At 39.1% G+C, this 17394-nt stretch overlaps 1 protein-coding gene across 1 annotated transcript in view; it reads right to left on the bottom strand.

The window, feature by feature from the left end:
- The window catches only part of cdh23 (cadherin-related 23), a 187034-nt gene that overhangs the window by 154751 nt on the left and 14889 nt on the right, over positions 1 to 17394 (bottom strand). Inside the window, 2 exon segments of the mRNA XM_030442554.1 lie at positions 12191 to 12265; positions 17163 to 17256. Coding sequence (XP_030298414.1) covers positions 12191 to 12265; positions 17163 to 17247 — 160 coding nt within the window. The 5' untranslated portion in view covers positions 17248 to 17256.

Below are 17394 nucleotides of genomic sequence, written 5' to 3'. Positions count from 1 at the left end.
AAATGCATCACTTAAAGCCAAGCAAAATAATTGAAAAGTCTCTGACTTTGGACTTAGCTAGTTATATAAGCATAGCAATTTGCAAAGTCAAACTTATTTGTAATCCATAATGCAATCACATATTCAGTAAAAGGAAGACTTCTTGAATATGATATTTCTGAAAAGACCAGTCAGGGCTTTCAGATGCTCGGTGAAGCTTCTTCATTAGGTCCAATCAAGATAAAGGAGCATTCACATGACATCTCCAATCTACAATAGTTAGCAATAGTTACAAACACTACTTTGTTTATGACTGCAGCTACCATAATCAATATACTGAATCAGACAGCCGGGAAAAAGAGACAGTGTCCACAGGAAAGAGTTCTGACAAGCCACAGTTCATGTAGATTGAGCTGGGCACCTGACAGCGGGGAATTGGCTGGGGAGAAAGCACACAGACATTATCAACACATTTCGGGGAAGGTTTTAATAAGTCATTCCTTGAGGCTACTTCTTGCGCCTTAATTATTATTGAATTAGGAATGCCACGGAGCTAATTAAAAGTGCAAGGTATTTACCGTGGCAGGAGAAGAATGTGAGAGAGCAGAGGAGAGCAAGTGGAAAAGAAAAGGTGTCCTAATACTGCAGCTGAGATAGTACATTTTGGATACACAGAAGCATAAAAACATAAACATAAAAAATGGCTGAAAAACTTTGGCTGAAGAGTCTTGGCTCCTGAGCAATGTTTCGCTTCTAGCAGTGCAAGAGAAAAGAAAATATATAGCCAAGGAAATATGCAGTAAGAAAAGTCTATTTGGCTGAAATAAGAGCTGGTATACAGCCACATCGCACTGAAACTGGTAAGTGTGCTGCTTTGGAGTATAAGGACTATAATATTGTTTCTTATAGTCTTTTTCTATTGGAAATGTCATGCTCTTTTGTTAAATGACAAAGGATACAAGAGGAGGAGCGACAAAGGATATGAGTGACTTCCATTGAGTGATAAGAAAGAGAGAGAGAGGGACCTTCAATTCACTTAATTCACTCATGTAATGAAAAGTGCCAAAAGCTTCCACCCTGTTGTACTCTCTGCCCTCTGAGGCTTCTCACTTCCTCAGTAAAAATAACTGAATTTGAATGTATACAATAACTCATCCCATCTAAATGAACATGTGTTTTAATAATGTTAGCCTAAGCAGAATTTGAAGCTTTATGCTCAACTGGCATACACTATGAGACGTGCACAAGCCATCCCAGCAGAGTGCGGAAGTTTCTTATTTTGCACAAATGTTGTGTTCTTTCCACAAGTTAATTACTCAGTAGAGAGCTTAATCTGCCGAATCAGGGCAAAGTGGATTAGAAGATGAGAGTGTTTAATCAAAGCGTTCTCTCGTTCTAATTACACATCCCATTCCTGACACAACGCACACTGTTATCTGCCACTGCATTTAAACATCAGCTCCTCTGTTTAGCTGCCACCCTATCCCAAAGACTGAATGATCCCAATGCCTGAATGTGACAAAAATTCAAGAAACATGGACATATGCATGCATACTCACACTAAGTGCACACAGAGAACACACCGGCGTGCAGAGAATAGATGATTTTGTTCTAAACCCTGTGAAATATTCCTTTTGTCAACATTTAAATAAAACATCTGATGCATCATATCACTGTAGCGTACAGCAAACCATTAATGCAGCCTAATCACGCATCAAAGGCATCATTCCATACCAGTGGGGACTAAAGATTCCGCTTGTGTTCAGTCTCAGCTATGCATCTGCATTAAAGACAACAAAAACTATACTGGACTCAGAGCTAAAGGACAGTATAAATGTTAGTGTGGGGTCATCTCCCATTGTGTTACACCTGTATTTATAGCTCACATCTCTGCATCCTCCTTCAAACACCTTGTGCTGATTCCTGTACCAAACCCCTTGCTGGTGAGAGGGGGAAAGGAGCGGATGTAGTCTCAGATCAAATATCCATGGTATTTGGATGTGTTCCTTCATCTTTCTGATAAATAATCATGTGCTTCTGCCTGCCATACGGAGCTCCAGTCACTGATCTGCTGCCTAGACGAGGCCAGATAGAGTTGGGAGCGTGTGCAGGCAGACATGGTTTAACTGAAAAAAGTCTGCTTTGCTAATCTCTATAACACAGTATTAATGGTGCTGCTGTGCAGTCAATACACAAACTTTCCAATGAATTCTACCATATAACATCATCACAGAGACTACAGCCTGATAACCTCCACAATAACTGAAAGCGACCAATCACGTGGCTGTGGAAACCTGATCACCAGGTTCAAGTCATGCAGTTTGGCTTCAGTCAGACAAGTGCTCATTTATGTTCATCACATCAGTGGTAAAATGATGACCTAATGAAGTATAGAGAAATGTATGAAGGTTTGAATATGATTAAACCACCTCCATTGTGCCCTGAAAGTCCCATTTAACAACTCTTTATTCTTCGCACAATCTTTCCACTGAACCTTGAGATGAGAAAATATGTATTTTCAATCTACCCTTTATTCAAATCAAGAGTAAGAGTGATGTCAGCATTGAAATTGCTGCCAGGCTACTCTATTAAACTGGTGGGCTGGATGATAAGTATTCTTGACTGTGTGTGGAGAAACATGTGGGTGTTTGTAGTGAAAATGATCTTATGCTGTTCTCAATTATATCACAAAATTAACTTAAAAAACACACACATTTCTATCCTTGTGATGACCAGTGTTGGGTGTACTACTCGTTACTGAAAAAAGCAATGTGATTACAGTAACGCGTTACGCATTTGATAATGGAACAGTGATTGGTTGGGGTTTGGCATGAGGTATCTTTCACCATCACCGATTGGTTAGTCGAGATGGGATAACAATGGCAGCGTCAACAACACGAGCACAACATGCTGCTACATGCGACTTGCCTGAAGTCCCCCCGCTGCATAAAGCCACTTTTGACGGTTGGAGATACAAACAATACTTTGAATTTGTTGAACATGAGGAAAATAACTTGACTGTAAGGTGCACACTTTGTCCGTGTTGGAAACTTCTCTCCACCGCTGCTAACACTACCTCAAATTTAACGAAACACCATCGGAAGCACCTACAGAGACAGCACGCACACACAAAGCTTGTTGCTAAGGAACCGTTGAGCAACATGAATGTAACGAGTAATGTAACTAATTACTTTCTTCAGGGAGTAATCATGTAATGTAAGGCATTACTATTTTTGAGAGTAATGTGTAATGTGTAATATATTACTTTTTTGAGTAACGAGCCCCAACACTTGTGATGACCCTAAATGACATGATGTATGTCTAAACCTGGAGATGGACACCCATAGAGGTTCCAAGTTCATTGCCATGGGTCACCAGATGGTTATAGAGAAAAAAATAATACAACATAGTTTGGACTGGCAAATAGTTTGTTCATTAAATCACCTGTACAAGAGTGATAGACAGCCAGATCTTATTTAGTGTTTTGGGAGTGTCCCAGTGTGCCTGCACATGAATTGTGATTGTATGTGAATATATCTGTATGCCTTAAGTTTAATGTCTAACCTAAAGATATTTCTTCTGTCAAACAACTATTTGAAATTGGACCAGCCAAAATGTCTACACTTTCAAAAATGTCTTTACTCTATTAGTTACAAATGTGCTCTTGTTCTCACAATGTAGCAAGTACAAGACACACACACAAACACACACACACACTTGACTTGTGTGTTCATGTGTTTATGAATTGGAGGGCCTCCTCGGCGAGGACATCTGCTGAGCTAATAAACAATAATCTTGACAAATTGTCACTGTCCGATCACTCAGCCCACCCTCATAATCACACCGTTGAAGAAGCCATCATAGACCGAGCCAGAGACATGACTGACAGCTCTCTGGACCAGTGGAAGCCGCTGCTGGACCGGAGCCCAGCTGCCTGAGGAGAGGACACAATGATTCATGGCCAGAGGGCAACCTGGACAGAGTGGTTAGGGAAATTAGCAATGCCACCCACCAACACATCCATGCCCTTCACTGGTTGGAATAAAAGCAGACTGAAAGAAGAAATGGCCTTCTGCCAAAAACTGCTTAGTACTGTTGGACAAAGATGCCACACTGGGCAAGCATGAGGGTAATGTTGTTTGGGGTCATGGTGATGATGATTTATGATAGGCTCTGTAGGATACTGTAACCTTTCCTGGCTGCAGTCCAAAACACGTAACTAAAATGATGATGGAGACGCTGAAGTCGAAATGACTGAAATAGTGGTGATGATGGAGGCGCAGTGATGTATTTGAACTTTCATGACCCCAAGAAAAAATATGAGAAAGGGTCCATGTTGTCAGTGCCTGTGACTCGTAGCCACTAACATAAAGCAACTCTGAGGGTGTAGACATGGATAAGCCAACACTCACGACTCAGGATGGGATTGTTGACAGACTGGCAGAGTGTAAAGGTCATGTGATAAAAAAAAAAAAATACTTCTAGAAAATCAATCCAATATAAAGGATTTTAATTCTAAGCCACTGACACCCTCAAAGAAGATGAAAAGCTAGACATCTCCAAATTGCCCTGTCAATCACTGCAACCAACAAAAAAATGACAACAAAATAAATAAGGAGGGGGAATTATAGATCCTGGAGGAATCGGACTCAGCCATGTGTTGTGGCATTCATACCGTAACCCCCAAATGCCTCCAACAGCAGTGACACATGACATAAAAGCAGGCTTATAATAACATGGATATATGAAATCTGGACAATCCCTTTCATCCAGACATGAACACCAGGACGCAAAATATCCAAAGCATCCCACCTTTCTTCTGTTGCAGTTATATATTATAGAGAATCAGAGGAACAAGCTCTCGAGTTTCCTTCTCATCACACAGAAAGACACATGACACACATACAAAAACAAACACATGTCCTCATAGAGGACATCCATTGCCATCACTGTCAATGTCTTTTATCCCGGCTCTCTTTACTTGTTGTTTTCTCTTTCTCAGTTTTATATCCAAGACATACAGAGGACTGTGAGAAATTTACATAGAATTCCTTTGGTTTATCAAATGTATTGTAAGGACAGGAAGGAGAGAGAGAGATTGTCACACTGCCTGAGGTGTCACATGAGCCACAGGAGGGGGCACATCCCCACATTGGAATGTATACAATCTTTAGATAAGATGACATTTACTGTCCCCTCTGTTAGATCAAAGGGTCACTGTCCTGGGAAGACAGGACACATCAAAATATCAAAGAGTCCTTTATCTGTAAAGAAGATGTTTTATGACTGTTTGTAAAGGAAGGTAACCTCCTCTCTGTTCTGTACTTAAGGGGTAACAATTTAGAGTTTGTCAGAGAATGCTTTTGCCTTCTCTCCACGCTGCGTGTATTAAATGACATCTGATTCATACGCTGAGATCTGAAATTCTTCGGAGATTTAGCACTCTCTACTCGAAGGAGAATTTCCACGACATTTTGGCGACGAGGATGGGATGGACGCTTCGCTGACTGCCGCCTGCGCCTGAACTGAAGGAAACTGCCGGCAGGAAAAGTTCCACTCCGACAAACGGAGGATTGGATTCCACCTGAAATTCGGGCGCAGACGTGGACAGCGGACGCTCCACAAATAAGTGAGTACAGCGTTTGAATCATTTGCTCAAATCTAAAAGCCTAGGTTTGACTTTCGTAATGTAAATCCTGTGTGGTAGAAAGCAAGTTATAACAGGTCCGCGTTATAGAGGCCTAAATTTCCATGTAAATCCTGAAAAAGAGGTATTGACTGTGTGAGTTTTAAAACGTCCGCGTCCAGAGGCGTCTTTCCATATAAAGCTGTGTGTTTATGGAAAGTTTTGAGGTAAAGGGCTCAATGAGGAGCGCCTTTTTATTTCCCATGTAATACCTGTGTGGTTTTGGGTAGAAAACGAGAAAAAAAAAAAGAGAGAGAGGAGAAAAAACAAAAAACAAAACTGAAACGCAGCGCAAGGCTGTCAGCACTTAACGAGTACAACAGGCGAATTAATTGATTATTATATACCTACGGTGTGAAGAAAATTTCAAGGGATTGTAGATTTTCAGATGCTACTTACTGATGAGTAGATATTAAATAGTGGTCGACCGAAAACCTGATAACAGGTAAAATAAGAATATAATAGAATATAATATAATAATATGATCTTATGTGAGCTACTGTAATAATGATATGATACAGTATACAATTATACAAGGCCCCACTATGATAAAATGGGCGTATGAGTGATATAAATATACGAAATAAGTATAAAGAATAATCTTTGTTGTGACATTCAGTGACTATAGCATACAGATTGTATGCTATAAAAGGGTGCGTTGCTTGGAACGAATGTGTCATACAAACCACCTGGCTGAATAATTTGCTCAAAGTTAGTGTGTGATGTGATGAGATCCAACCATACACTGTATGGAAAGATCAGTGTGATTGTGAAGTTTTGTGTGAATGATAAGCCCATTGGAAGTTTAAGCAAATCTGTCCCAGTGAGTCACTAAAAATATGAGGAACAAAATGGGGAAATTAATAAATGTATCTGACCTTTTTACAGGCTCTGCTGAATTAAGAGCAGACAAATGGGGAAAATGTGGTTCAGGATTTCAACTTTGGCATTTTGTCACCTTTGAGGTTTTTCCACTTAAAGGCAAATTAAGCACAGAATGTTTTGAGATGGTGTAGAGTATGTTGAAAAAAAAAGGTAAAATGAAAGTAGGGAAGAAACAGATGGACTGATAAATTGTTTTTTCAAAATCAGTAGCACAATTGAAAGAAATGTGAGAAGAGGGTTTGAGTAAGAAAAGAAAGAGAGAAAAGAATGTAGGGCTAGAATTTATGAAATGGACCTCCTCCCTGCTGTCTCCACACCTACATCCTTTCAGCGACACCTTCTCCACATGTGGTCAAACACCCCAAGATGACTTCAAGAAATAAGGGGGGAAACAAATACACCCTGACTTTTCAGCCGCCTTCCTATCTCCTGAACTGCAACAAACTAACCTGCTTCTCCAAGAAAGACTTTTCTCCAATAGCAGACTCTACTGACTGCTGGGTGCGGAGTGAAGATCACAGAGGGGATGATGTTCCCTAACTCCATGCCAAAGCAACCAGGAATGCAGACTGTCATTGAGATCCAGAAGTGTTTGTATACAGGCCATACCAACTGAATGAAATGAAGGAGGTTGCAGAGGAGGCACTTGACAAAGACTGGAGTTTTTGGTCTGCCACAGAATCCTGGACAAGAGATTACAGTCTAATAACAAAAAGCAAGAGGAGACGAAGACTGAATCCACATCCATCAAAGACTGATGATACAGAGGGAAGGAGATGGGAACCCTGAGTTTAATCGGAAAGAAAGGCAAGATCCAGAAGAATCCTGGCCACATGCACCACATGAAGGTGTCTGTTCATCCACCAGGACACAACCAGAGGAGACAGTGGAGGAAGGTCAGAGCATTTGAACAAGCACGTAGACATGAGCAAAATTAGACACAAGTACTTATGACACACACACACACACACACACACGCACACACACACACACAGAAACACTGATTGACTGATAAAGACTAAAAAAATTGCTTCTAACACTATTAATAGCTTGAGGCTGTAAGCAAGTTAAATTTCTGGGGATAAAAGATGCAAAATTCCCTAAAGCTGTTGAAGTCAGTATTTTGTCATTCAGCCTACCATAAATTAAGGTGCCATTGTTGACTTCCTAAATCTTACCATGTACCTCCCCCATCTTGCCTGAAAGGAAAACAAATGGGGGGTGGAGATCATTAAAACACCTTTGGGTCATAAATGAAGCTGGTCAGCATCCAGCAGATGTTTTCTAACACTAATGTTAAACATTCTATCAGATTGGGTTTTTCAGTTATTGATTTAATAAATGCATATTCTAGCATTCCTGTTCATCCTGACTCACAGTTCTGGGTTGCTTTCACTATCAATGGTAAAATGTTATACTTGGATGCAGATGCCATAGGGTCTTCTTCTCCAATTTTCACTTTGGATTGCAGTAGAGCTGAAACTTATCATTAGCGGCCATTGTGTGTTAATACACTTGTTCAGTAGTTGACAATGTTTGTGCATATGTTTTCCTATGCAGGAGCATTGTCAAACTGAGACAGTGTTTCCATTTTAGTTTTCTGGCAGAGAACGATCCTAAATTTTTAAAGGAAACGTTGCAAATTCTCTTTAAAATGAAATGCGTTATTTTACTCCGGAAGATCATAAATTGGGTACCGATTACATCCTCAATCTTGGATGTTTTAAAAAATAAATAAAAATAATAATAATAAAAAATCTGCGAATTAAAATAAAATAAAATAATTGCCTTATTGAATTTAGCAGGCTATTGTTGTCCATGGATTTGATAAAATTGTGGAGATCTCCCAACCCCTATATAATCACATATGGGGGTAGACATTTGGCCATGACTGACTTTTTGACTTGGACTCCTGACGCAGAGAAAGCTTTTACTGACTTAAAACAAGCTTTTTCGAGTTCCCCTTGCCTATAGCTACCAGACACTCCCACAATTTAAGTTTTTGTTTTGTATGTAATGAGTTTATGACTGAAAATTCTAACTCAGTCACATGGTGACAAACGACCTGTGGGATACTATTCAAAAAGAATGTCCACAACAGAGTGAGATATGGGTTGCATACCACAAGGCTGTAGCAGCTGCTACTGAAGCAGTGCTGGCCACAATTGATATTTTTGCTATGTGCCATCTTTAATGTACATGTCCCACATGCTGTCAAGTTTTTCGTTTACAGGAAAATCTGCCCACCTTAACCCAGCTAAACTGCTACACTAGCAAAATGTGTTGCTGACAATGACTCACGTAACTTTCTAAAAAAGTTCTGTCTTTTAACCCATAAATTTTGGTCCTGACAGCTCAAGATGGAGAATCATACCCCTGTCTGAGAGTGGTCGCCACGGTGTCAAAACCAACAGATGCTCTCTTTTGACACTTTCCCTCATTAACTTTAACTCTGTTTTCTTTGTAGATGATTCTGCTGTGAGAAATCCTACAGATGGATCCCCTTGTGTGTCATATGAAATATGTACTAACTATGATATAGTTTGAACGTACTCATATTCTAAATAACCTGTCTGCTCTGGCAGCTGTTTTTTCTTTTCCATTTTTAGGACCGGGAATAATATCACTGTACATACTGACTCTCAGTATGCATTTAATATGTCATGATTTCACACATTATAGGAAATCAAAATTTCTTACTTCTACAGGAACATCTAATGCTCCTAGAAGTCAAAATCATTAACTTTTTGTCTGCATTACTTCTACCTATGCAAATATAAAGCTCATACAAGTGCTAATGACCCAGTGTCACTGGGAAATGAAGCTGCTAAGACAGCTCATCAGAATCTAAATCAGAATACTGTATTTAAAAAATAAAATTAAATAAATTAATAAATAAATAAATAAATAAATAAAAGTTGTTGTTTTCAGATACTCCGTGTAAAGTAAAATATAAATACAGCATGAGTGGAAACAAGTGCTAAGATAATGGGTAAATAAAACAGTAAAATACACTATAAAATGAAATGAGATAAAATATACAATAAAATAGTATGGTAATAAAGTAGACAATCTGAGCATATATACAATATACAATGAAATGGTTAGCGTTTATAAATAAAAATGAGAATAAGTAATTAACATTTGTTTGTCTGTTCTATAAATAACCATATGAGTCCAATCATCAAGGCAAGGAGTGGTACAGTTTTAATGACCACAGGCAAGCATGACTTCCTGCTACTTTTTCACCTGTATACCCCACTCTACAAATGCTTTTATCTGTCTTTTAATAAAGTCTATCTGCTTCAAACAGGAGCTGATGATGTAGTAAAAATTCTATGGAAGTAGGAAAAAGTTTATTGAACTCCCATCTGAACTCTGGGTTGATGTAAATGGCCTCCCAGTACGGCCAAACGCCATACTTCCTTCATTGCAAAGTTTGACACATGGTCTTGACCATGTATCAAAAGGGAGGATGTAGAATATTGTAAATAGATTATGGCATACGCCTGGATTTTCTACTTTTTTGCTAAAAACTTTGTTTTTTAAAAATGGTGTGATTTGTGAAACTTAAAATGTCGATAGAGGCGAAGCCTCTGTCAGCCCATCCAAAACATTAAGATCTTTTTTGAGCATTAAATTATGGATTTTATTCAACTCACTCCATGTAGTAGGTATAAATATTATTACATTATTGTGAAAACATTTTTTCAAAAGAGATTGAATGATTTCCACGTAAATATGTAACAGTGATCTAAATCGCTAAATAATTGCTGAGGAAAATAATTGCCTGTAGATTTCTCCCCTAAATAAATAAATTAATAAATAAGTGAATAAGAAATAAGCAATTAATAATGAATCACATTTACAAATGATTAATAATAATAATAATAATAATGAGTAAGAAAATAAATAAATACAAGTAAATCATTTTTTATTCAAAAAACATCTCAAAAAACCTGCACATAATCTAAAAATCACATTGTGTTAGCTAGTGGAGGTGCAGTGGAACACGCTAACCAGACCTTAAAAACAAAATTGACTAAATTGATAGCAGAAACAGATATGTCACATAAGATGACTAGACTGTCTCCTTACGAGATAATCACTGGCTGTCCTTTGAAAATAATTAACACCCCGTTTCCTCAAATAGGTTAACCCTCACCAAATTGGATGCTGATAGTTTTAAGATAGTGTTGTGCATTTAACCATGTTCTTTGAAGATAATTTTCCATAGGTGAAAGCAGTCCTTCTGGAGCCTACTATGGTGCAAACTCCACAATAACCAGCCTGGAGACTGGACAGTGATAAAAGAACCTGAGGAGGAAGCACTGGAGTCAACCACGGTGGACAGGACCACACCTGCCCACTGCTGTCCGGATAGCTGAGAGGGACACCTGCATACATGGATCGTAGTGCAAGCCTTTTCCGAGCCATGCCACTGAAGGAAGGACAACGACCTAACCTGCAGAGTGCTGAGAGAGGACGCCATTGGACGAGTATGACTGTGGTTCTCATCCTTGTTTTTGGTCAACACAATGGCCATTATCCTATCCTGTTTTTCAACGGAGAAAAAATTTAAAACCACCAACTGATTCACCTGCAGTCATCAAACACACTAAAATCATCCATATTGATACTCAGACACCCCATCTCTTACAGAAGGGTAAAAATGGACTGGTTGCAAGAGCAGAAGAAGACACAGAAGAACCGATGCAGGATCAAACAATCCTGAAAGGACATAAAACTAAAACTTGACACAGAGCAAGTGATCAGGAGAAGAAGCGAACTGTTTTGAGAAAGAAAATGAGTGGAAGCCCTGGGTTTTTGATGCTGATGAACTCTTGGATGGAATGGGCTCCAGGAAACCCATATGATTCAAATGATGAGTTGATATAATTCTGTTCTTTAATACTAATGGTTTGAATGAATTTGTTTGTGTGTTTGTATTTTGTTTTTGTTTATGTTATTCACAGTAGAAACTGATAGCTGTAAACATTTTGTAGCGTTTTAAAAACTTTTCTTTTCCTATTTGAAAACTTTCAATGTAATTTCTCAAAATGTTGTGTTGACACTTTTGTGTCAAAAGGGAGGAATGTGAGAAATTTACATAGAATTCCTTTGGTTTATCAAATGTATTGTAAGGACAGGAAGGAGAGAGAGAGATTGTCACACTGCCTGAGGTGTCACATGAGCCACAGGAGGGGGCACATCCCCACATTGGAATGTATACAATCTTTAGATAAGATGACATTTACTGTCCCCTCTGTTAGATCAAAGGGTCACTGTCCTGGGAAGACAGGACACATCAAAATATCAAAGAGTCCTTTATCTGTAAAGAAGATGTTTTATGACTGTTTGTAAAGGAAGGTAACCTCCTCTCTGTTCTGTACTTAAGGGGTAACAATTTAGAGTTTGTCAGAGAATGCTTTTGCCTCCTCTCCACGCTGCGTGTATTAAATGACATCTGATTCATACGCTGAGATCTGAAATTCTTCGGAGATTTAGCACTCTCTACTCGAAGGAGAATTTCCACGACAGGACACACCATTTCTATGCAGTAAACAAGTTGGCAAAGCAATGCACAACATCACAGTGATACATCAGAATACAACAAGCAGGCACTCCACAGAGACTCACCAACGGGCATATCTTCATAGATGAGAAGGTAGGTGGAGAAGAAGTAGTTCAGGAAGCGAGGTGGCTGGTTGGAGCCTGTGATAATGACAGGAGAAAGAATGGTCATTTAAATTCTGCCCCAAATCATCTATTGAGGCAAGCGTTTGAGCTAACCGATGCCAGTACAAACATTAGATAGTTAAAAAAAAATAATCTATATTTTGGCTGATATACACACATTTTCCAAAATTATGCCTCATATGTGGCTATCATACACTTTTGACAAAGACGTGTAACAGAGGCTGGAGATTTAACATTTTGACGAAGTCCTTTTGTCTTAAGTGAAAGAACTCCATCTATATTAAAACAATTTGAACTACCCTTCTGCATTGTAATGTCTTAAACCAAAGTTTTCATATGGAAGCATATCGAACAACTTAATTGCAGATACCGATATATCTGTGATAGGCCTATATCGGCTAACCAATATATCAGTCAGGCTCTAATTAGTGTTTGATTTTGTTGCTCAAGTGATTAATAGCAAATATTATATGTATAATCACCATATTGTCAATTCTGTAAAATTGATGTGAGGTACAGTAAAGTGTGACAGATTACTTATTACTAGCCTACTTACTTCTTGGAGTTCTACTAGCCTGAAAACGTGTATAAATGTAGCTCTTTGGTTATGGCAGGTCGCTGACACCTTTTTACTGTTTTCTACATCAGCATTTGTAAAGAGATCTTCAAGAAGGGCAACAAACATCACTGCAATGAACACTTGAACTGAAACATGGAGCATCTAATTGGTGAAGCTGATGCCAGTGCACACACCCTTGTTCCACTGTTTAATTCAAAGACTGCTTTCAAATCGTTTTACAAACAAAGCATGGCCCCTCCATCCAAAACGGGGGCCGTGGCAAATATAGAGTGTGTGAGAATGTATAAGTGGCTGGGGACAAATATATTCAGTGTATGGCATTGTGTGAGTAATGGAGCAGATGCATTCAGTGGCAGACAGAGTATGACATCTGGAAACGTTTGCTGACATTTAGAGGTAACCACAGCTGTTTTCACAGGAAAAACACATCAACACTTAAGTAATGACAGAGGTTCATAAAAAGAAACATCAACCTGTTATTTTCAGTCCTTCAACTCCAACCCAGAATGTACTGCACAGCTTCACAAATATCACTATTTGTAGATCTGACCAAGAGATCCTCTATTTGGCTAGACAAGTCTTGCTCAGAGTAGCTAATATAAACTGAGCAAACATTAATTTTTAAGAATACCTATCTTGGTACATTTTCCCGGCTTGGTGCCATTGATCTCTTGGCAGCACAGGCAATCCTTTAATTCCGCTATTCTCAGATGTGCAAACTGGTGTGTATATAGTTCAGCCTGTGTACCTCTGAATGTAATACAGGCATTGTAATGTAAAATGGGTCAATGGCTCCGACTTTGTCTTAGGAAACTGACTAAATCTTAGGTTAAGAAGCATCTGAATGTTCTGTATCAAACCCGTCCTAACTTTCTCTTTAATCTGCTGGATTAGAAGCCTTAATGTTAAATGTAAGACTGGACCAAGTGGGAGGAACCATTGACAAACGTATCAAGAATCAGAGAGCCTGGGCACACAGGTAGTGAAGTGGTTAGAGCGCATGCCACATATGCAGCAGACCCTTGTTCAAATCCTGGCCGGAGGACCTTTGCTGCATGGCACACCGTCTCTCTCCCCCATTTCCATCTGTCGACTGTCAATAGTAAAGGTGTCTATGCCTGGAAAAAATCTTTAAAAAGAATAAGACTGCCTGCCACTATATATCACTTTCCATCAAGTCATGGTTTTTGAGGTGAACTGTCCCTTTAAATTACTGCCCTCTTTTAAAAGTTTACTCAGTTCTTCATCACTCACTACAGGTGTGGAAATTTCTCGATTATAAGATGCATTGTGATACAGACGTGAATGATTCTGCATTGATGCAGAGACAAAATATAATGGAGAATCTGCAGCTTAAGTTGCGCGGTTGCTCCCATGCGTTGAATTGTGGGTGGACATTAGGCCAACCTTACTTATGTAGGAGGGAGGCAGAGATTATTTGTGAGTGATAATAAAAACCCAACGAGTATTTTTTTTTAAATCGACATTTCGGGGCACATGTCAAACCTTATGAACCATGAACAATAATTACTGATCATGTTAGCCTTTTTCAACATCTGCAGCCATAAACAGCAAGCCCAGCTAATCAGCCAAGATCTGGGGAGGTGCTGTCAACTTAACCATCCTACTCTGAGAGAGGTGTGTGCAGGAGAGTCAATAAATGCATTATCTTAAAGCTGCCATGTAAAAACAATATTGAAGATTACATCAATGTGAAAGGCACTGCAGATGAATAAATGTTTTGTTTTTGTAATGTTTATGTACTGAGATGCAGCTTTTATTTTTTTAGACTGCTGTAGTTTGATTTTTGGAGGGGCGTTCTGAATGAAAAGGGAATTCAATTGATGAAAAAGTAACAACGTGCAGTAATATAGATCATTGAGGATGCCATACACTGAGATGCAGCACGATGCATCGAGAACTGTTTTGTATTCAAATCGTTTAAAGCTGAATTTGAATTACATTGCGAGGCCAGTGAAAATTCACACTTCTACCATTCACTGCAACATAGTTTTACACAGCATTATTGTTTTCATGCAGCAGTCTTATACTTGAAGGCCAGTTCGAAGACCAGTTTCTATTACTGTTCTCATATCTTGTGAGTGTTTCTCTCATCCCTACTATATGTCTACCCATTTTAGATGTTTGCATGTTCATATCTGCTTACTGCTGTATGCTGATTTACTGAGTCTATGTCAGACACATCTCTGAAGCACATCAATCACTCAGCAGAGGGAGAAATGCATAAACGTGACCTTGAGCAACAACCCTTCCCTCGTGCAGGTAAATTTAGGTCAAATTTATCTAAAGAACAGTACAAATCATATCTTATTTATATCTCCTTATTGGTTTAAAAAGGTTTTGCAGTTATCCACTTTCAAAAGTACTTAGCAGTCAATAGAATACAGTGTAAGATGAGAACATCAATTACACACAGAGAATTGTGCTGCTGTCAGTTTTGGTCATTATTTTCATGTTTTTATGAATCACATAACATGGTCTGTCCGTAGGTAGAGTCATTCATGCCTCCGGGGTCCGTATGAAAACACCATGGTTAATTTATAACACTGTATAGCCATCAGACTAAAAATGTATATGGTGGAAATCTTTAAATCTAAATGCTGTGATAAAAAGGGATAAACACAATTTTTAACATATTGAATATCCTGCACACGTTTGGAGTGTGAGTGTGTTTTCAACCATAACATTATGTGCATAGTATATTCAGACCAAAATTGCATTTACCTCATATTGATATCTCTGTATAGGACGGAATGTGATCCATTACAGTGCCACACTTTTGAGGGCATGTTTAAGGGTTAATAGTCTGCTGTGTTTGGGCAGGGCTGTGTGGTGTCAAAAGGCAATGTGAAACAAGCTGTTTTGTTGAGAAGATCAGGGAACAAAGCTGATGGTCTTTGATCAACTGAGCTGGGCGGCAGACCATAGAAACATTGAAGCGAGAGAAGGGGAAGCCAACTTGTTTGAAGCGAGAGCGCTTGATAGAGTGATTCAGTGCTTTGAAAGTGGGAGCTCTATGTTCAGTCATGTGCCCGCCTGTGCAGAAGAAGATGCTTATCTCTGGCTTGCCAGCGTGGCTCTTAGTGGGTGCCAAGAACATGGAGCGTGCTTCACAGGATAGGGGGTGGTGTGGAGGAGGGTTAACAAGCTCCCGTCTACACCTGTGGCTTAATTACTATGAGGCACTGCGTCAGGCTTGGATAGCTGAATGCAGATTGATTACAGCCACAAAATAATCACAGCAATGATCATCAATCCAATTTGCTGGATCGGGGGGGTAATGCTCAAGAGGATTGGAGGGTCAGTATGCTAATGGGTTAGTTAGAGAAGGCAAGGAAGAGGGAGGTAGTGAGGGGAAGACAAAGCAAACACAAGGTCCTTCAGAGACATAAAAAAGGCCTTGACAAACTCATTGTGCTTGATGGAAAGAGGTTGTGGCATTCGCTTAATAACTTTCCTTGCTGCTTCAGCGCTGTGTGTGATTGGAGGTGTCTCCTGCCTGTCACCGTGAGACAGTTAACGTGACTTTCCACAACATGGAAGATCTCTCTGACCATTTCTCTCTCTCTCTCTCTCTCTCTCTGTCTCTCTCTGTCCTCACAGACACACACTCAGCAAGGAGGGAACTATTTTAAAGTAGTTCTTAAGCTGAACAATATTGCAAGACATTATGCAAGGAGGAGGGGACAGAAAAAAGAGAGCAGGAGTGAAGTAATGACAGTGATAAAATGTGAAAAAATAAATAGAACATGGTTGGAGCTGACAAGAAAAGGCTCCATGAGTCAAGAAAAGGTAAAAGGAATGTCTCATGTGTGGAAAGTAAGTGTCAGACAGTTCTTTCAGGCAGCTAATGAAGAATTGACAAGGAAGAGGGAGAGTTTCTTTAAAACTCCTGAAATTGAAATCTTGTCATCAATTCTTCACTAAGTCACAGATAAGGACCAAAACATATTTATTCATAATCCTGTATTTGTCCTACAACGGTAGATTTTTTGTTAAATGTTGATGGCACCATGGTATTTTTAAACCATCATTCCTTTATACAGGAAACATTGAGTGAACATACTCCTTTTCAATTATTCAGCTTCACATTCACACAACTGCACATATTCACAAAAATAGCTGCAGAATAAAACCACTGTCCTTTACTTTTTGCCAGCGAGAAGCTACACTACATTAAATTAAATATAAGCACAGCACCAGGAATTTGGGGTCACTGCATTATGATGAAAAATAAAAGCCTCCCCTCACAATCATAAAATAAGTCTAATTTTTACAGATTTACTCATTAATTAAATGAAGAGGACCCACCTTCACAGAAAGAGTGGAGAAACAGGAAGGGAAGGAGGAGCTTGGTAAATGTCATCCTGCTGCCTAAACCCACACTCCTCGACATCACCTGCACCTGGAGGAGCACACACAAACACAGAATACTGTTCAGTCATTTTCAGTTTGGTTAGCTGATAATCCACATTGCAGTTTCAGTCAAGCCACATAATGTCCAAAGACATTTCAGCTCCTTTATTTTCAGTTATGATTGTGT

This window comes from Sparus aurata, chromosome 15 (assembly GCF_900880675.1).
Source record: "Sparus aurata chromosome 15, fSpaAur1.1, whole genome shotgun sequence".
In the NCBI taxonomy this organism is placed as follows: Eukaryota; Metazoa; Chordata; class Actinopteri; order Spariformes; family Sparidae; genus Sparus; species Sparus aurata.
Note: the sequence above shows the minus strand (reverse complement) of the source record. Positions and strands in the feature narration are given on the sequence as shown.